Source organism: Chanodichthys erythropterus, chromosome 6 (genome assembly GCF_024489055.1).
Source record: "Chanodichthys erythropterus isolate Z2021 chromosome 6, ASM2448905v1, whole genome shotgun sequence".
NCBI classification, from domain to species: Eukaryota; Metazoa; Chordata; class Actinopteri; order Cypriniformes; family Xenocyprididae; genus Chanodichthys; species Chanodichthys erythropterus.
The window spans coordinates 33,415,194-33,437,311 of record NC_090226.1 but is presented as its reverse complement, the minus strand read 5'-3'; the positions used below and the strand labels follow the sequence as shown (position 1 = coordinate 33,437,311).

Here is a 22,118-nt window from a genome sequence, read left to right as displayed (position 1 = left end):
CATGTAGAGCTCTTTGAAGCTGCACTGAAACTGACATTTGGACCTTCAACCCTTTTTATAATGTGTTTTTTGAGCAGTGTAGCCAATCACAGACATGTTTGTTGTTGATCTCTTGAACACAGTGGCCAATCAGAGGTGTTTAATTTAGTCAGAATCCATTTACTGCTCGAAACACAATGTAAATAATTCATATATAAATATGTAAAGATTCATTGTGCAGTGTAAACAACTTTATTAATTATACCTTTGTGAAATTAGGAACTAAGATGAGTGAAAGTCTTTGCAGGTTTTCTAGGCTATATATAATCCATTCAGAATTTGAATAGAAGTCGACACATGACGGTAAATAATATGATTATGACTATGTTATAAAACAGCTAATAATGTGTTGATAATGTTACACAAACCATGTTCACATTCGCCTCGTCAGATTCAGACAGCTGCCTTCTAACAATCAGCATCTGTAGAAATAATGATAGGAATAGCCCCGCCCGGCACACTGATGGGATTGGTCACATGTTTGTGACAGTAAGTTTTTGAGCCTGTCTTTGATCCACTGCAGTTTTAAAGAAAAAATACTCAGCAGTGGTGTTAAATTTACACATGGTTTGTCTTAAAGCAACATTAAAACTTGATTTTCACCACTGATCATTATCCATGTGTCCTATAGGAAGATATGCTGTACTGGTGTGACGCACGTACAGATAAGATCGAGCGCATTAACTTGGAGACGGGGGAGAACAGAGAGGTGGTGCTGTCCAGCAACAACATGGACATGTTCTCCGTATCTGTGTTTGAAAGCTACATATACTGGAGTGACCGGTCAGTGCACCATATTTGGACACTTTAACCCATTAATTTCTCTTCACAGAAATCATCTTCCTCCCCACTGTTTTCTCCAAAGAACCAATATGAAAATTAATTAAACAGGATTTATTGAGTTTTTAATGAAACTTCATTTTGTTAGCTAACCCTATTTTAAGTGCTGTTGAACTTTGTCCAAACAGTATTTTTCTTTCTGTAGGACTCATGCAAATGGTTCAATAAAGCGTGGCAGTAAAGACAATGCAACAGATTCAGTTAGTCTGAGGACGGGCATCGGCGTCCAACTCAAAGACATCAAGGTTTTTAACAGAGCGCGACAGCAAGGTGGGTGTTCAGTGACTTATAGACAACATAAATTAGCATGCGCAGAACTGTTTGGAATGTGGATGTTATTACTCATTTTAGCACTGCATTGCATTCTTGATTCTGACTGGTTAACATGTTCCAAATTGTTGCAAAGGTTTAAAAATAAAGGCAGTTTTGTTGCACATATAAGAAGTTCTTTTGACAATAAAAGAAACAAGAAATAACAAAGCCAAAAAAACTAAATGAATGTGAATTTTTTGCTACTTTATTAAATGTAAAATATGTTATTGCCCTTGTATGTTTACACTGTGTGCAGAATTATTAGGCAAGTTGATTTTCTGATCATATTTTTTTTCCAAGCACATTTTACCAATTCCAATCCACATCAATCTTAATAACTACTATTAATATTGTTTTTAATCATTTATAAGTGATATATAATTGTTCATGAAGGCTGGAAATGAAAAATGGTCTCCAGTGCCACCATTTCCCAGTACTGAAACCTACCTGGAGTCTTCAGAAGTGTGAGGTGTCAGGATCTCAGAGACTTAGGTTAGGTGAAGAATCCTAAAAAATGACCCGCTCTTAATAAGAATCACAAGCTGAAGTGTTATAAAGTACATGAAGACTGGGTTTTTAGGCCTTATAGACAGACAGCTTGAGAGTGACTCCTGAAGGACCAGCACCACATCCTCTTGTACCACTGTTTGAAGAATTTATCTTCCAGAATCTGGCAGTAAGGTGTGGGAGTTCACTTTTAGTCCATCTCTTATGATGGACTAAATGATCTTCCAAAACTTACTGCCAGATTCTGGAAGATAAATTCTGGAAATGATGGCGCTGGAGATTAAAGGGTTCCTGATGGTTTCACACTTAATTCTTCACCTTAATTCTTAATTATTTTGCAGTTAACGTGTCTTTTCTTCTCCAGCTGTTTTTGTATGACCCCGCTGACCCAATGAGCATTTCACTGTCCAATGGTCATGCTTTAACTTTGCAATTTCTAGTATTACATTAGTATTGCGTCCTTCTCATGAGTATTTAATAATTTTTGACTTTTCAGTCTGAGTTAAATCTCTTTTTTGGCTCATTTTATCTGTAAAAGAAAACCTGCCTAATAATTCTGCACACCTGAATATAGGGCATTTTTCATTTCCAGCCTTCATGAACAATTATATATCACTTATAAATGATTAAAAACAATATTAATAGTAGTTATTAAGATTGATGTGGATTGGAATTGGTAAAATGTGCTTGGAAAAAAAATATGATCAGAAAATCAACTTGCCTAATAATTCTGCACACAGTGTATTGTTTAAAATATTGCAATAAAAAATAAGTTCTTTTGTGACTTTTTTTTTTTTTTTTTGGCAAAGTCAAGATCAAGGAAAAAGATATTGACCTATCCATCACTTATCATTGAATCTATGAACAAGATTCAGATTTCTCTCACTTGCAGCATTTCTTGATTGTTTCAAACAAATCTCTTGGCAGGAACTAATGTCTGCAAGAACAAAAACGGTGGCTGCCAACAGCTCTGTCTTTACCGTGGTAACGGACAGCGAACATGTGCTTGCGCTCACGGAATGCTAGCCGAGGACGGTCAGAGTTGCCGTGACTATGACGGATACCTGCTGTATTCAGAACGTACCATACTAAAGAGTGTGCACTTATCAGACGAAAACAACCTCAACGCACCCATCAAACCGTTTGAAGACCCCGACCACATGAAAAACGTCATCGCGCTAACGTTCGATTACCGTGGAGGAGGCGGAAAAGGGGCCAATCGGATCTTCTACAGCGACATCCACTTTGGGAATATTCAACAGATCAATGATGACGGGTCCGATCGGAAGACAGTGGTTGAGAGTAAGTTTCAAATATTTAATATAATCTACTTTAAAAAAGCCATATTATTCTCTTTTACAATGTGTTGATGTTGTTTTCAGGCTCTGCTCTAGAACAGGTTTTCATGCTTGAATGTTGATTATTTTTCTCATATTCTCCATTGTTCAGCTCCTCTCTTCCCAGTCTGTCAAACATCGTGCACGCATGTCAGTTTTCAGAAAAGTGTTCATTTACACGTACCCGTGTATATATGCCATCAAGAGCATGCCAAACCTGTAGGTGGCGGTGTAACGAGAAGCTCAAGCCCACGTAAGCCAATCAGAAAATAGCAACGAATACTACACGAGAAAAGTTTGCACCAACATAAATGCGACTGCTACTGATCACATATAAACATAGGTCGCACTTTTGACGTACAGTACAGTCCAAAAGTTTGACACCACTAAGATTTTTAATGTTTTTAAAAGAAGTTTCGTCTGCTCACCAAGGCTACATTTATTTAATTAAAAATACAGTAAAAACAGTAATATTGTGAAATATTATTACAATTTAAAATAACTGTTTTCTATTTGAATATATTTCACAAAGTAATTTATTCCTGTGATGCAAAGCTGAATTTTCAGCATCGTTACTCCAGTCTTCAGTGTCACATGATCCTTCAGAAATCATTCTAATATGATGATTTGCTGCTCAAGAAACATTTAGGGCCCTATTTTAACGATCTAAACGCAAAGTGTAAAGTGCAAAGTGCAATCAGAGTGTGATCTCCCATTCCCTTTAAGAGCGAGATGCGCTCGCGCCATGGCGGATTGCTATTTACATGGCGGAATTTGTTGGCGGAAAAGCTGAACGCTTTTCAAGCGAAGAAACTGATCTGCTCGTGCGCGAAGTTAAAGCGCGCGAGCAGATCATCTACGGCACAAGCAGGATATAACATTATATATATTATATAACATATAACATTATAAAATACACTGACTTATTAAACACACCGATTCAACTGAGGAGTTCAACGAGTGATGTTTTGCTGAAATTACCTGTGGCCAGTCAATCTTTCAGTCGTCTGCGTTGGATGCAGGCTTTCAAATAGCTCCGCGCGATCAGTCAGTTAATATGTGTGTGTATTGGCAAGATTGTTCAATTAATTAGCCAGTTTCGTTCATCATTATAAGTAGTAATAGGCTGAATTGAAAATAGGTATCCTAATTCTAATACACGCAATGACTATTCATCATTACATTTTTATATTTATGTAGCCTACACAATAATATTCTTTTACACTGTAATCCTTTTGTTTTTAATATTTGGCATGTTTGTGTGATGCGTATCCCTGTGCGTAATAAGCAAAGTCAACGCGCACTGTGGACGCGCCCAGAGGTGCAGTTTCTACCAACGCGCGCTAACAGAAAAATATTGCGCCATTGACTTTAGACTTCAGACCAGGTTTGAGTTGGTCTATGGCGCAGTCTATTTTCAGCTCCTTAAAATAGCAATGCGCCGGCAATGCGCCTGAACACACCTCTTTTTTAGACCAGCACGCCCATGGGCGCACTAACTGGCATTTACTAATTTAAGGACGTGGCGCTGAACGGGAAAACGCGAACTGCGCCGGACGCAAACTAGCAAACACACTTGCGCTGCGCCTTGCGTCGCATTGCGCCGGGTGTATTATAGGGCCCTAATGTGTACAATTGTACAAAATATTTGTGTACAATATTTTTTTTTCAGGATTATTTGATGAATAGAAAGTTCAAAAGAACAGTGTTTATCTGAAATCTAATCTTTTGTAACATTATAAATGTCTTTACTGCCACTTTTGATTGATTTAATGCATCCTTGCTGAATAAAAGTATTCATTTCTTTTCAGAAAAATACAAAAAAAAATTCTTACTGACCCCAAACTTTTGAACGGTACAGAAGCTTCGTATTTCAGATAAATGCTGTTCTTTTGAACTTTCTATTCAACAAGGAATCCTGAAAAAAATATTGTACACAAATATTTTGTACAATTGTACACATTAAATGTTTCTTGAGCATCAAATCATCATATCAGAATGATTTCTGAAGGATCATGTGACACTGAAGACTGGAGTAAGGATGCTGAAAATTCAGCTTTGCATCACAGGAATAAATTACTTTGTCAAATCTATTTAAATAGTACACAGTTATTTTAAATTGTAATAATATTTCACAATATTACTGTTTTTACTGTATTTTGAATTAAATAAATGTAGCCTTGGTGAGCAGAGGAAACTTCTTTTAAAAACATTAAAAATCTTAGTGGTTCCAAACTTTTGGACTGTACTGTAGGTGCGAGCTCTGCCGCATACTGTGACGTTGGCTGCCTAAACACCCGTTTGTCTCAATTTACATACAAACGTGCAAACGAAGATTTTCAAAATCTCCACTCTGGAGTTTTTAGAAAGACTCGTTTTCAGAGGCGAATTCTCAGTTTACGTGTAAACGAAGGGCGCAAACGAAGGGAAATGTCTCAGTTTTTCAAAATAACCATGTATGTGTAAACGGGGCCTTAGTAACGCTCTGTTTAGTTCCTGTCTCTATGAAGCCCCTCCTTCTGAAAAGCACAATGTGCTCTGATTGGTCGGCTGGAGCAGTGTGTTGTGATTGGTGTTTGGGAAAAGTCCCGCCCCTTACCATAAATGCCAGTTTCTGTAGCCCCTTTTATTTTCGCAAACTTTAACTTTTTTTTCATTTTTTTTTTTTCACTTTGTTGATAACAGCACAAAAAGTGTATGGAAAACTGGCTATAGTTATTTTGCTGTGCCCAAAACAAGTCCCTGTGCTGTGTGTGCGCGGTGGTGGTTTGATCGCAGCACCTTCTCGTTCAACTCTACATTAGCAGCTCACAGCTGGAGAGAAAACAAGTCAAACACTGAATCATTGCTCTAGCCGGCGGACACACAATCAAGCAGGACAGGGAAAGTCTGAAGTCACGGACAGTTCCTTTGTGAGAGCACAATAAACTCATTCTTACACAAGACACTTGGCTTTCACTGCAAGAGAACTGAGCAAAGAAAGATGTGCGTATCTGTTTATTCCTCTGTTGCCACAAACACCAAATGAAGGAAGGATAATTATGATAATTGCAAACTCTCGACCAAAATGCCTCCTGAAAGAATGTTGACTTCCTTTTGCTGAAGTGGAAAAGTTTGTCTGTCTGAAACTACAATCAAAACCAGATTCATCCTTAAGCTTTGTTTACTCTTATTTTAGGCAGAGATGTGGTTTTGAACAATAGTGTTTGAGTTTTATAGATTTGTTTGTAGAGTCTCACCCTGTATAAATATATGATCCATTTGATTTTACTTTTTACTGGCAAATTTAAACTCACTTACAGTATATGGAGAGCCTCAAAATGTAGTCATGAAGTATTTATTTACTAGTTAATTCCAGTCAATTGAATAAAAGACTTAATGTTACCTTTAGCTAATTGAATAAGGGCTAAAACACAAGTTTATAAAAAACAAATAATATATATATATGACAAATATGATGTATATGTGTATGGTAACATATAAGGATGCTTTAGTTATGTAGTAATCAAACTTTTATGGAAATGGATGAAGTACTAAATGAATCTTTGCTTTCAGGCACTCGTATGATTTCACTGCTGACTAAGAAAAATAGTTGAAATATTGTAAACATCTGACAGAGTTATATAGAAAAATAATGGAAAAAGGTTTCATATCATCAGCACGATCAGAGCAGAGGTCTTCTTTTGCATTCATGCACTTTACAATATTTATTGTTTTTGGCTTTTTTAAGTGCTAAATGCTCTTACCATGTGGTTTTCATTACACTGGCTATGAACCGGTTATGTAATTAAAGCCAGGAGTAAATCTAGCATTGCAAAACACACGTCTTTGAACCGTCGATGGCAATGAATGAACAAACAAACAATGAACTATTTCAAATCTGTTTTTTCCCCTGTTTTTCATTGTTGTTATGTCCAGATATAATTGACTCATGACTAACACACATATTTGGATATTGCTTGTAAACATGGTGCAAAATAGATGGTGAATTATTTCCACATGGATGTGAAGCTTTTCTTCAGATGGTCAAAGTTTAGTCTGTGAGAAACTCAATCTCAGATGATTTATTAAGCCTTTATTAAATACGCCCTTTCTGTAATAACACATCTGTAATCTGTAATAAGTGTAATTATTTGGTTTAATTTTGCCAAAAAAAATGCCATTGACTTATATTTAGTGCCCTTATAATCAGAGAAAAACTGACTAAAATGAATGATTATGACATGATGAAATACTAAATTTAAAGGATATTTTCGTCAAAAGTCAAAAACTTTGAGTAAAAACACTGGAACTGGCATGAGAGCCTAGATTAACTCTTTTGAAATTATAGTTTTAAAAACTTTTGTTTAGAAATAAATGCACTTTGTTAACACCCAGGTTTTGTGGGTAAGGAATGAGGCACAGAGTTCAATGGGCTTTTATTTGAAATAAATAAAAAAAACAAAAAAGAAACAAAAAGTATCCCATAGGGGAAACCACACTGGCAAGGCAGGAGACGAGACCAGACAGGACAAGGCTTAGCAGAGCCGGACACGAGGGATACATACAATGACAAACTGACACAGGACTGAGAACACAAGGAGAATAAATAGGAGAGAAAATGAGGTTAAAGGGTTAGTTCACCCAAAAATTCTGTCATTAATTACTCACCCTCATGTCGTTCCACACCCGTAGGACCTTCATTCATTTTCAGAACACAAATTAAGATGTTTTTGATAAAATCCAATGGCTCAGTGAGGTCTGCATCGCCAGCAATGACACTCCCTTTTTCAATGCCCAGAAAGCTACTAAAGACATATTTAAAACAGTCATGTGACTACAGTGGTTCAACCTTAATGTTATGAAGCGACTAGAATACTTTTTGTTGTCCAAAAAAAAAACTAAATAGCAACTTTATTCAACATTATCTAGTGATGGGCGATTTCAAAACACTGCTTCATGAAGCTTTAAAGCTTTAAGAATCTTTTGTTTCAAATCAGTGGTTCAGAGTGTGTATCAAACTGCCAAAGTCACATGACCTATTGAAGTTTCAAAACACTTATGATGTAACGAAGCTTTTTTTACTGAAATCGTGATTTTCAGTCACTATTTTGTTATTTTTGGCACACAAATAGTATTCTCTTCGTTTTATAATATTGAGGTTGAACCACTGTAGTCACATGAACTGTTTTAAATATGTCTTTAGTAGCTTTCTGGGCATTGAAAAAGGCCTCACTGAGCCATCAGATTTTATCAAAAATATCTTCATTTGTGTTCTGAAGATGAACGAAGGTCTAACGGGTGTGGAACGACATGAGCGTGAGTAATTAATGACAGAATTTTCATTTTTGGGTGAACTAATGAACTGGCAAATGAACTAATAATCAGGCAAAAAGAATAGCGGGGTTAAGACTATAGACACTGGAGCACATGGCACATAGAAACAAACAAAACAAAGCCATGTGCTCACACAAAACATGACACAAGAACACACAGACAAAAAGAAATTGCCGCCTGTGTGACAACATGAAAGCATGTGGCTGATGAAGACTCGAGCCGCGTGCTACATACTGTAGAACATGACAACATAAGAACGTCTGGCCAATGAAAACATCAACCAGGCGCTCAACAAAAACACACCAGACAAGAATGTCCGAATGCCGAAAATGATTTGAAAACAAACTACACCAAACTGCCACCATGCTACAAACTTACAACATATCACACAGAGGAAAACATGTACAGCTCGAACGAACTCCAACCCACACGCTCACACAAAGACAAAACGAAAGGAGTGCCGGAGCTCTGTCACCAAACCAAGAATAAACCAGACAGAAGTGACAGAACCCTGACATTTGTTCTTTCCAAAAATGAAATTTCTGTCATTAATTACTCACTCTCATGTCGTTCCACACCTATAAGACTTCAGTTAATCTTCAGAACACAAATTAAGATATTTTTGATAAAAACCAAGGATTTCTGAACCACACATAGGCAGGAAGGTCATTGCACTTTTTGAGGTCCAGAAAGGTATTAAGACATTGTTAAAACAGTTCATGTGACTGCAGTGGTTCAACCTTAATTTTATGAAGCGACGAGACTACATTTTGAGTGCAAAAACAAAACAAAAATAACAACTTTATTCAACAATCTCTTTGTTTTTGTGCACAAAAAGTATTCTTGTTGCTTCATAACATTAAGGTTGAACCACTGCAGTCATGTTGACTATTTCAACCATGTCTTTAGTACCTTTTTGGACCTCAAAGGTGCAATGATTTTGCTGCCAATGTGTGGTTCAGAAACCTTTGGATTTCATCAAAAATATCTTAATTTGTGTTCTGAAGATGACCGAAGGGTGTGAGTGATTAATGACAGAAATGACATTTTGGGGTGAATTAACCCTTTAATAAATGCACAATGTTTCCAAAGTCATTGAGTAATCGTGTTAAATAATCGACCTCTATATTGACCAAAATAATTGCGATTAGGTTTTTTGCCATAATCAAGCAGCCCTACACCATGAGACAAATTTTGTCAATTACTTCCCTACAATAATATAGTAGCTAAAATGTTTTTAAATGTTCTCTGTCTGCAGACGTTGGGTCAGTAGAAGGCTTGGCGTATCACAGAGCCTGGGACACTTTATACTGGACCAGTTACACCACGTCCACCATCACCCGTCACACTGTAGACCAGAGCCGCTGGGGTGCTTTCGACCGGGACAACGTAGTGACCATGTCAGGAGATGACCATCCGCGGGCCTTCGTCCTGGATGAATGTCAGAAGTGAGTGTCCCAATTTCTTCATTTCACAACAAACAACTTTCAGCAGTGGAGAAACAACATTCACAATCATTAACCGTTCCCTTTTGGACTCAATTGTTTGTGATTGACTCACATTCCTCTGCTGTTCTCCAGCTTGATGTTTTGGACCAACTGGAATGAGCAGTCTCCCAGTATCATGCGTGCTCAGCTGTCTGGTGCCAACGTCCTTGTGATCATCGGCAGTGACATTCGCACTCCTAATGGACTCGCCATCGACCATCGTGCGGAGAAGCTCTATTTCTCGGATGCTACGCTTGATAAGATCGAGCGTTGCGAGTATGACGGCACCCATCGTTATGTAAGTTGGAACTTGAACCCATGAGTGTCCAATTTTGTTCAACTTGCATCATGACACTACAACTAATACTGGTTTATCATGCACTGGTCAGTTTTGGGCTTTCTTATAATGTTGTTTCAGACTAGTAGGAAGAAAAGTACACTTTTAAGTGTTTATTTTATTGCAGTTTAGCTGTTTGCATCTCTAGATTTCAATTACAATACATATCTTTAAAGACCATGGGCCCTTTTTTAACTATCTAAGCGCATGGTCTGAAGCGCATGGTGCAGGTGCACTTAGAGCATGTCTGAATCCACTTTTGCTGATTTAACAATGGAAAAAAAGATTGCTGCATGGTCCAAAAGTGTCTCTTAATGAGTCATGGGTGTGTTTTGGGTGTAACGTACAATAAACCAATGAGAATGTCATATCTCATTTCCTTTAAAAGAGAGTTGCGCTTGCTCCATAGCGGATTCACTATTTACATGGTGGAATTTGCAAGTGGAAAGACTGAATGCTTCTCCAGAGAGCAATCCTTTTATTTTTAATATTTGGCATGTTTTTGTGTTGCTGCACGCCCCTGTCTATGTAATAAGCAGGGTGTACGCGTGTTGTGCACCCGCATATTGGTGCATATTACTAACGTGCTCTTTAAATAACAAAAATACTACGCCATTGACTTTAGACCAGGTTTTTGTTGGTCAATAGCGCAGTCGTTTTCAGCAACATGCCAACAATGCACCTGAACACACCTCGTTTTCAGACCAAGAATGAGTCAATTTACAAACCCGATTCCAAAAAAGTTGGGACACTGTCCAAATTGTGAATAAAAACAGAATGCAATGATGTGGAAGTTTCAAATTTCAATATTTTATTCAGAATACAACATAGATGACATATCACATGTTTAAACTGAGAAAATGTATCATTATAAGGGAAAAATAAGTTGATTTTAAATTTCACGGCATCAACACATCTCAAAAAAAGTTGGGACAAGGCCATGTTTACCACTGTGTGGCATCCCCTCTTCTTTTTATAACAGTCTACAAACGTCTGGGGACTGAGGAGACAAGTTGCTCAAGTTTAGGAATAGGAATGTTGTCCCATTCTTGTCTAATACAGGCTTCTAGTTGCTCAACTGTCTTAGGTCTTCTTTGTCTCATCTTCGTCTTTATGATGCACCAAATGTTTTCTATGGGTGAAAGATCTGGACTGCAGGCTGGCCATTTCAGTACCCGGATCCTTCTTCTACGCAGCCATGATGTTGTAATTGATGCAGTGATGTTGGAAAATGCAAGGTCTTCCCTGAAAGAGACGATGTCTGGATGGGAGCATATGTTGTTCTAGAACTTGGATATACCTTTCAGCATTGATGGTGCCTTTCCAGATGTGTAAACTGCCCATGCCACACGCACTCATGCAACCCCATACCATCAGAGATGCAGGCTTCTGAACTGAGCGCTGATAACAACTTGGGTTGTCCTTGTCCTCTTTAGTCCGGATGACATGGCGTCCCAGTTTTCCAAAAAGATCTTCACATTTTGATTCGTCTGACCACAGAACAGTTTTCCACTTTTCCACAGTCCATTTTAAATGAGCCTTGGCCCAGAGAAAAAGCCTGCGCTTCTGGATCATGTTTAGCTTCTTTTTTAACCTATAGAGTTTTAGCCGGCAACGGCGAATGGCACGGTGGATTGTGTTCACCAACAATGTTTTCTGGAAGTATTCCTGAGCCCATGTTGTGATTTCCATTACAGTAGCATTCCTGTATGTGATGCAGTGCCGTCTAAGGGCCCGAAGATCACGGGCTCCAGTATGGTTTTCCGGCCTTGACCCTTACGCACTGAGATTGTTCCAGATTCTCTGAATCTTTGGATGATATTATGCACTGTAGATGATGATAACTTCAAACTCTTTGCAATTTTTCTCTGAGAAACTTCTTTCTGATATTGTTCCACTATTTTTGGCCGCAGCATTGGGGGAATTGGTGATCCTCTGCCCATCTTGACTTCTGAGAGACACTGCCACTCTGAGAGGCTCTTTTTATACCCAATCGTGTTGCCAATTGACCTAATAAGTTGCAAATTGGTCCTCCAGCTGTTCCTTATATGTACATTTAACTTTTCCGGGCTCTAAATGCTACCTGTCCCAACTTTTTTGGAATGTGTAGCTCTCATGAAATCCAAAATGAGCCAATATTTGGCATGACACTTCAGAATGTCTCACTTTCAACATTTGATATGTTATCTATATTCTATTGTGAATAAAATATAATTTTACGAGATTTGTAAATTAATGTATTCCTTTTTTATTCACAATTTGTACAGTTTCCCAACTTTTTTGGAATGGGGTTAGTATTAAAATGAAAATAATATAATTTATCACAATTATTTCTGGGGAAAAACCAAAATAGTTATCGTGTCAGGCCTGTGAAATATTCAACTTCAAAATGGAAAACATTTAAAATTGTAACATTTCTACAAACTGAGTGGCTACTCTGTATTTGTCTTGACGTCTGTAGGTGGTTCTGAAGAACGAGCCAGTGCATCCCTTCGGTTTGGCCGTGTATGGTGACCACATCTTCTGGACAGACTGGGTCCGCAGAGCTGTCCTCAGAGCCGACAAATATGTTGGAGGAGACATGAAGGTGTTAAGAGCTGATATCCCACAACAGCCCATGGGGATAGTCGCTGTGGCCAACGACACAAATAGCTGTAAGTGAACGAACGCAACGGCAGCGTGGTCAAGAGTGCCTCACAGTGTCCTGTCATCTCAACCGCGTAATTATGTGCCAAAAGTAATCTGTGATTGTCTCAGAACCAAGAAGAGCTCTATAATGCTCGCGAATGACACCATCACACACAATCAATATCTTTCATCATGCTTCTCTAAGTGTGATAGAAGCAATTCTCAAGCACTCAAACCCCCACAGACAACATCTCTGAAGACCTCTATTTACTGTCCTCCCAACTAACCGAACCGAAACCGAAAAAATAGCAAATAATGATAGATTTGAGAACAAAGAACTCTTTCATGTTTACTTTAAAATCCTCATATCATAGAACATTTTGATGTCTTGACATATTCTAATATTAAGAGCTCTCTCTCCAATTCACCCTGAACTTCTACTGAAATTATTCTGCAAAGAAAAACTATGAGCTCATCAGACTTGCCCTAATGAATAACAGTGAACTGAACTACATCCGTATGTCTGGGTTAGCCAATCACAACAGAGGTCATTTACATACAGAGGTCTTAAAGGTACAGTAGCGAGAACAGCCCGTTTAACTGAGAGTCACAGAGTGGGTATGAAATGGCCATTAAATGCTAAATGATAAGAATCATGGATTCAGTTAGATTTTAAAGTAGCAAAACATTCTTTAGCATTGCCTACATATAGTAGGACTTGTAAATCACAGCATACAGACATCTTAAAAAAGGTTTATGTGTACCTGGAAGAAATTATACAGTATTGTTATCACTTTAATAACTGTCAGTAATATTAGCAAACATTATTAAGTTACACTACCATTCAATTTTTTTTTTTGTTTTTGTTTTAATTAATCAAGGATGCATCAAATTAATCAAAAGCGACAGTGAAGACATTTATAATGTTAAAAAGATTAACTTTATGCTTTATATTACACATGTCATGGTTTCTACAATAAGCTGAATCAACACTGTTTTCAACATTGATAGTAATCAGAAATGCTTTTTGAGCAGTAAATCATCATATTAGAATGATTTCTGAAGGATCATGTGACACTGAAGACTGGAGTAATGATGCTGAAAATGATTACAGGAATTATATTTTGCAATATATTCACATAGAAAACATGTAAAGTGACATGTATCTGATGCAATAAAGCCACTCCCCCTGTATCTCTCACTCCAAATTAAATCAGTTTATAGTAAACATTTTAGAGACAAAATTGCTCAACATTTGCTGTTAATTATTCATTATATTTATATTAAATAAATTAAAATTATGAATAATTCATGAGATATTCATATAATTAGGCCTATTAAATTAATTGACAATATTAAACTTTGCTTTTAAATTAAAGTAAATATAATGCATGCATAATATATAAAGCTTTTAAACAGATTAAGCTTACATGTATTCTTTTGACCTCTTTGTGAAACTATATCAATTATTTGGTCTATTTCTTTGATTCACATGCATTGGTATAGTCAGATATTTTCTTTCAGCTGCCTTCTCAAACTTTCACTGCAGCAGTGTTTATTCCTGTTTTGTAAATGCTTTTAATTATATATTTTTCATAACGATCTCTTAATCTTCGGAAGAGACATGAATTGCGCGGCTCTCTCGTGAGACGTGAATCAAACTGGCGTTCTCTTTGTTCCGTGTGAATGGCTGTTTGCCGCACGTGTCACACTTTCAGTTGCACGTGCTTTTCAAACTCTGGATTAAACCTGAGTTGACAGAGAAAGTTTATACCGAGCGTTGTGCAACATCTGATCCTGATCTAAACCAGGTTGAATTTATCTGGATTTGTCAACTCCAAACCTACTCTGAAACTCAGAGTTTGTTCAACTAGCTTCATGCAACAGGCCACAGAACACAAATTAAGATGTTTTTAATTAAATCCGAGTCATTTCTGTCCCTCCTTTGAACATCTATGCAACTTTGATGCTTCAAGAACGTCATAAGAGATCGTAAAACTAATCCATATGAATCGAGCAGTTTAGTCCAAATTTTCTGAAGAGACTTGATCACTTTATATAATGAATAGATTTAATGTAGGCTTTTATTCACATATAAACATTGATCAGTGAACATAAACAGAAGCACGCACAAGAACGAACCTCATTGGTTCTTCAAACATGCTGCATAATGAATGAACTTCTTTGGTTCTCACACGCCAAGCAGTTTATCATATTTTATTTATTTTTATAAGGTTCACCTTTTAACTATAGGCTGATTCTTCTGCAGTCTGGCTGCACAGAAAATCCCATCTGCACTCCACTGTGAGGACTGAGTGTTTACATCTGTGTGCTGTGAATAGGAAACAGTTTTCTGTAAATCTGTGTGCAAATGGGCAGTGAATGTTAAGTGGGTTATTTGTATCTGTTTGTGTGTTTCATGAAGGGGTGCATAATGAGTACACATAATGCTTATTGTGACCTCTCAATGTCAAGAGCTTCAGAGGATGGTACATTCCTGTGTGTGTGTGTGTGTGTGTGTGTGTGTGTGTGTGTGTGTGTGTGTGTGTGTGTGTGTGTGTGTGTGTGTGTGTGTGTGTGTGTGTGTGTGTGTGTGTGTGTGTGTGTGTGTGTGTGTGTGTGTGTGTGTGTGTGTGTGTGCGTGCAGGTGAGTTCTCGCCCTGTCGGGTGAATAATGGCGGCTGTCAGGATCTGTGTCTGCTCACATCAGATGGACGGGTCAACTGCAGCTGCCGCGGAGAGAGGAAACTGCTGGAGGACAACACCTGCATAGGTGAGATACCGCCGACCAATCACAGGCTCAATACATCATATGTCTGCTTATGCTATTAATGTCATTACAACACAGTGCTCACAGATTTCTGTCCTTCTCTTGCTCTAGTTCATCCTACCAAAGCTTTCAAGCTTCAAAAAGAGATTGTAAAAGTAATTGCGTGTACTATGTTAATAGTTGGCATCTTGTGTCCTTCAGCTCAGAACACGTCATGCAGCAGTATGGACGACTTTGAGTGTGGTAATGGAGACTGCATCAAATACACACTCACCTGTGACGGCATGGCCCACTGCAAAGACAAGTCAGATGAGAAGCAGTCCTACTGCAGTGAGTGTGTGTGTTATGAATGTTCACAGCGCTTGTGAAGTCCACGTGTCGCTCTAACAGTCTGTGTTTGTGTTCAGCTAACCGTGTGTGTAAGAAGGGCTATAAGCGCTGTGTGAACGGACGCTGTGTCGGACACAGTTCCTGGTGTAACGGCCGGGATGATTGCGGCGATAACTCTGACGAACTCTTCTGTAATGGTAAGATCGCCTGTTCATATGCACTATATATCTGTATCTCCTCCTTTGCATGAGATTTTCTCCTTCCATCGCTACGCTACCGTTTAAAAGTTTGGAATAATTACGATTTTATAATGATTTTGAATGAACTGATCATCAAGGCATTTAATTGATCAAAAATACAGGATAACAGTAATATTGTGAAACATTATTAGAATTTAAAATAGCTGTTTTATCCTATATAATGTTGGAACTTTCTGAGGTTGTATAGTTTTATTTCTCCTCCCCCTTTATCAGTGCTCTGATGTTTTTGTCTTTTGGATTGTAAAGCATTTTTCATGTTTCAAAATAAAATGAAACAAGAAAAGACAACACTTAAACGTGCAATATGTAGGAATTTTGCAGTAAAATATCCCAAATCCACTAGGTCAGTGTTATATATTTTGTTCACTTGAGTACTTACAATATCCCAAATGTTTGCAACTAATTGTGATTTTAACCAAGGCTCTGGGACGTGTGAGGAGTCGCTTGTCAATTGCGTCATACCCGCGTTACCCTCGGTTTCCGGTTTTATTATGTAGAAACCATGGAAACACCAAAGACACTTTAATATTTACATGTTTTAATAGACAAGGGAACATCTGTTCTGATATATTTATAGACAGAAAACTAATTATTGTTATATAGCTCAACACATTTAGTCTTATTGTTTAAATCTAATTTTCTTGATTTTTTGCGATGCTTCACCACGCCTCAGAGAAAACACTATTTTGTGAAGTAGCTAACATAGCATAATCAGATGCAGCTTTATTTTTAGTAACAGTAATACAGCATTTTCTCCATCATACAATACGTTTTAAAATTAATTGCATGCCATTGATCAACACGATCATCCAGCATTTAATATGATATTGTAAAATGGATCTATCTTACTGCAGTGTGTAACAGTGTCTCACAGCAGCCGCCGAGCGAACGCACAGAGTAACGTTATAACATCATTTAACACTCTCAAATGTGTCTAATATGATAAACAGAGCTGCGTTACCTCATACTCATGACCGGAAAAGCGGCAGCGGCGCCGGCGACTGTGTCATAATAAAAGTCCCACTGCTCGTGAGGCGTGTGTTGATCAATCGCTCCAGCTCCTCGTTCAGCTCCACAACACTCGCTCCTGCTCTGCTTCACACTGAAGTAACGGTAATAATCACATCCATGAACATGATTTCTGACCGAGTCCAATCCCTATTCTTTTGCACCGTACGTTGAGATGGAGACCACATGTTCCAAGATTCCGCGCTCAAACTTGGCGTCATCAAGCTACGCCTTTGTTTTGAATAGGCCTCTAGCGACCAGAAAATATTACATAGTGCACCTTTAATGGGTGAAATGTCATATTTTGCCCCAAAATCAAAAGAAATCAATAGGAATCATTAGAGATTTTTTGAACATTTGGTCAGTTTCATTGTCACTGGCCTGTGATGTCTGCATAGTTAAAGAATATTAGTATAATAATTATAGACTAGTAGTAGAATATTCTTTGACTCATGCAGATTAAATGTTTTGCAGCTGACCAGAGAAATTATTAGCAACATGCAATATTTCTTGGGAAAAAAATTGTCGAAATCACAATCAATCAATCATTGTATTTCAGTAATTATTAGAGAAATAGATTTAAAATCACCATGAAATGTTCCCTAGATTCAAAAATTGAATTTACCTTGGCATAGTTGAATAGCAAGAGTTCAGTGCATGGAAATAACATACAGTGAGTCTCAAACTCCATTGTTTTCTCCTTCTTATATAAATCTCATTTGTTTAAAAGACTTCCGACGAACAGGGGAATCTCAACATAACACCAACTGTTACGTAACAGTCCTGATCATTAATATGTACGCCCCCAATATTTGCATATGCCAGCTCATGTTCAAGGCATTAGACAAGGGCAGCCAGTATTAACTTCTGGATCTGAGCACAGCTGAATCATCAGACTAGGTAAGCAAGCAAGAACAATAGCGAAAAATGGCAGATGGAGCAATAATAACTGACATGATCCATGATATCATGATATTTTTAGTGATATTTGTAAATTGTCTTTCTAAATGTTTTGTTAGCATGTTGCTAATGTACTGTTAAATGTGGTTAAAGTTACCATCGTTTCTTACTGTATTTACAGAGACAAGAGCCGTCGCTATTTTCATTTTTAAACACTTGCAGTCTGTATAATTCATAAACACAACTTCATTCTTTATAAATCTCTCCAACAGTGTAGCATTAGCCGTTAGCCACGGAGCACAGCCTCAAACTCATTCAGAATCAAATGTAAACATCCAAATAAATACTATACTAACATGATCCGAAGCATGCATGCAGCATGAATGACGAACATCTTGTAAAGATCCATTTGATGGTTATATTAGCTGTGTGAACTTTGTAAATGCACTGTATTATAGAGTCGCAAGCTCGGTGGGGCAGGGAGTGAGAGATTTAAAGGGCCAGCAGCCCTGAATCGGTGCATAGTTAATGATGCCCCAAAATAGGCAGTTAAAAAAATTAATTAAAAAAAATCTATGGGGTATTTTGAGCTGAAACTTCACAGACACATTCAGGGGACACCTTAGACTTATATTACATCTTGTAAAAAAATGTTCAATGACACCTTTAAGAATAATGGGAATTACCGCAAAAAATTATACATCTGCACATATAACAATATGAAATTATGAATTGGGAAGAATATGTGCTAAAATGTGCTAAATTGTCATTGAAATGGTCCTAAAATATGTTACATTCTATTTTGTATTTATAATTATTTTTTTATTTTTTTCCCTCACGTTTTTGTGAGTTTTACACTTTTCTGACTGTACTGTTTTGTGTGTGTTGTACTGTAGCAACCCTGTGCACGGCGGATCAGTTTCAGTGCAGAGGCGGATCATGTGTGTCAAACTCCAGTCGCTGTAATCAGGTGCTGGACTGTGAGGACGCCAGCGATGAAATGAACTGCTGTAAGTTCCAAACATTCACTTACATGAAGATGAACAATAACTGTATCTGTGGCATGCTGTTGATTACAACAGACAATCACACATTTACAGTAATGCACTTGTAAGTGAAAATCTGCATTTATTTTTTTATTTTATTTTTTTTAGTTTATCCTAAACTAAAATAAACATTAGCAACACCTTCCTTAAAAGTTGCACATCCTGTTCTTTGATTTCTTAAGCCTGTGTCTTTTTTTTTTCCAGTGGCTTCTGATTGTTCCAGTTATTTCCGTCTGGGTGTGAAAGTCGACACCTATCAGCGGTGTGAGTTCACTACACTGTGTTACGCTCCGTCATGGGTCTGTGACGGCGCTAATGACTGCGGAGACTATTCAGATGAGACCAACTGCCCAGGTAAACACACATGCATGCGTTCAGAGGTGTGCAGCCTTTTAAAGACCCTGTAAAAAAGCTGTCCTTTCCATTTAAAGCAATGCAATTAAAATCTTGATAAGAAATGTTTGTGTTTTTATTCAAATCTATGAAGTTTAATTGCAGACTTTTGGGATCTTAGAATATATGAGCACAGTTTAAACGCCCCAATATATTCATGGTGAAGTACTTTTTTGTTCATTTAGTGGTAAAAGAACTTTATAATATCTTTCCCACCGACGCTGCTGAGAGTGAGGTTCAGAAAGCATCAGATCATAGATGTTGATGTTTGCACCAGCTCTGTAATTCAGCTCTCCAGTCACGTCACGTTTATTTATACAGCTCTTTATACAATAGATTGCTTTAAAGCAGCAGATTACTGGTTTTAAACATAAAAGACAGGGTCAGTGTCACTTTCATTTAGAATTACAGCTACAGTTTCTGTGTGTTCATGTTTTTTTTTTTTACTCGCGTCTGACTTCAACTAACCGAACAGAAGAAATGAACCAGACAAGATTTACACCTACAGTCAAAAAACTGATTCAGATTCTACCGTTATATATTTAGCATTACAACACAACCTGAGACAAAAGCTTGTGTTTTTTGCATGATGATATGGACAGGCAGAAACATAAATTGGCTGCTATGCCACGGACCACTGGTAGTTTCAAGGGTTTTACCAACCAACTTTTCCGGAAAGTTATCTTTGACTCCTGAAACAAACTCCAATTGAAGTTCGTTTTGTGAAAAACGTATGAAGCCAAGGATTAAGAGATCTAAAAATCCTTTATTTACCCGTGGCTTAAATAATTGAATGAGCCTTCATCAGGCATCACACTGTTTTTGAATCATTTAAGCCATGAGTAAATAAAGTGCTTTTAGATCTTTTAATCCTGAGTGTCTTGGCTTCAAATGTTTTTCATGGAATAAACTATAGCTTATCTAAAGAGCACCATGCGAAGAAGTAGCACTCTCTGCATTCTTCTTTATGAATCCAAGGAAGTTTGCTTTGGCCCAATTTTGTTCAAAATGACGTCACACCAGTTGTTTCTTCGATTTTGCTTGAACTATATCAGACTGTTGATTGCTGAAATCTTTTCTGAAACTTCAGAAAAGACACATACTATATGACATCAATCAATTCCGGCCACTTTCTTATAAAGAAAAAATGTAGAGAAAATGATCTTTTTTTTCCCTGTAATTTCCTCTAAGAAAATATTTGATTAAGAAGTGATTCACCATGTCAGGCAATACACACACACAACCTCTAAACTCACTTGTCTCTTGTTTCTTTTTACACATCAGATAAGAAAAAGAGAAAATGTCCATCAAACTTCTTTGCTTGTCCCAACGGCCGCTGTATCCCCATGAGCTGGACCTGCGACAAGGAGAACGACTGTGAGAACGGAGATGACGAGGCGCACTGTGGTGAGCTGCACACGTCTTAGTTTCTCTGCCATCCTGGGGATTTTCCATTGACCTTTACTGTGCTTGATTTATGCGCGTTTGTTAACTCTTTTCCCGCCCAGCGCCAGCATTTTTGGTAATTTCCACAAAACTTTCATGGCCCCCAGAATATCTGATCATGCAATATATCAGAAGAAAGAACGCAGCCTCTGCCTTGCATAAAAAAAGCAACATTTAGAACAAAAAGCTGAGAAAATTGCGTTTTTGTCAATGATCACATTCAAAACGATGATGAAAACACAGATGGAGTAGATCGAAACCCCCGAATGGGTTCCACATTTCATTCAGTAACATTAGGCAGTTTTGATTTATATTCTGTTTAATGATGCTTATATTCTGTTTGATGATCACATTAGCAGCAGCAATGCTTCTATCGCTTGTTTCTGCTTCTTCTTTTCCTGTGTTTTGATCAGGAGATTATGTACTCTTTTAGAAGATGCGTTAGCGCCCCCTACAGTATAACATTGAAGACTTGGATTGCCAGAAAATTCTGTCAATGGCAGGGAAAGTGTTCAGACATTATTGAGTAGTATGTTTATTAAGAGGTTTTGCCGACATTGACGACTGCTTACATTTGGTAATCAAAATGGGGACCTGCCAGAAACAGCTTCTGGAAGGGGAACACACATGGGGCGGGGCTTGATTTTGTTCGTGGGGAATTGATTGGATGGTTGTGGTTAAATCAACTCAAAGAACATATGGTCCCTCTCTACATAGAGTTTAAATAACACTGAAGCAGAGTTAAAGTTAATATGATGATAATATGCTGTTTGTTGAGTTTAATCAGATCTTGAGAGATTTAATATCTTTTATCTTCAGTTGATTTCATCTAAGGCTGTGGCAAGTCATTTGTACTTATTGTGTTTCTCTTCAGTGATTCTGCTTGTTAACAGCAGGTGTTCATCACTAATGCTCAATCATAACTTAATTATTCTTATTAACTTTAACTCTGCTTTAGTGTTACTTTAACACTATATAGAGAGGGACCATATGTAATTTGCTGTGTATTAGTGCAGTGTATCTCAAACTGGGGTATGCGTACCCCTGGGGGTACGTGAGGTGACAAAAGGGGGTACGCGAACAAAATGCGGAGTTGTTAATTTAACTCTACCATACCTTAAAAAAATATTATTATTGAGCATGTATTTCTAGCTGGCAAAAT

The 22,118-nt window shown here is 37.6% G+C and overlaps 1 protein-coding gene across 6 annotated transcripts in view; it reads left to right on the top strand.

Moving 5' to 3' along the window:
• The window catches only part of lrp1aa (low density lipoprotein receptor-related protein 1Aa), a 223,629-nt gene that overhangs the window by 144,714 nt on the left and 56,797 nt on the right, over positions 1–22,118 (top strand). For all 6 annotated transcript variants that reach the window (XM_067388716.1, XM_067388715.1, XM_067388717.1 and 3 more), the window contains 12 exons: positions 671–822; positions 1,025–1,149; positions 2,626–3,000; positions 9,610–9,799; positions 9,932–10,136; positions 12,637–12,829; positions 15,451–15,576; positions 15,775–15,903; positions 15,981–16,100; positions 18,968–19,081; positions 19,322–19,471; positions 20,795–20,917. In XM_067388716.1, the coding sequence (XP_067244817.1) occupies positions 671–822; positions 1,025–1,149; positions 2,626–3,000; positions 9,610–9,799; positions 9,932–10,136; positions 12,637–12,829; positions 15,451–15,576; positions 15,775–15,903; positions 15,981–16,100; positions 18,968–19,081; positions 19,322–19,471; positions 20,795–20,917 (2,002 nt within the window). The remainder of the gene's footprint in view (positions 1–670; positions 823–1,024; positions 1,150–2,625; positions 3,001–9,609; positions 9,800–9,931; positions 10,137–12,636; positions 12,830–15,450; positions 15,577–15,774; positions 15,904–15,980; positions 16,101–18,967; positions 19,082–19,321; positions 19,472–20,794; positions 20,918–22,118) is intronic.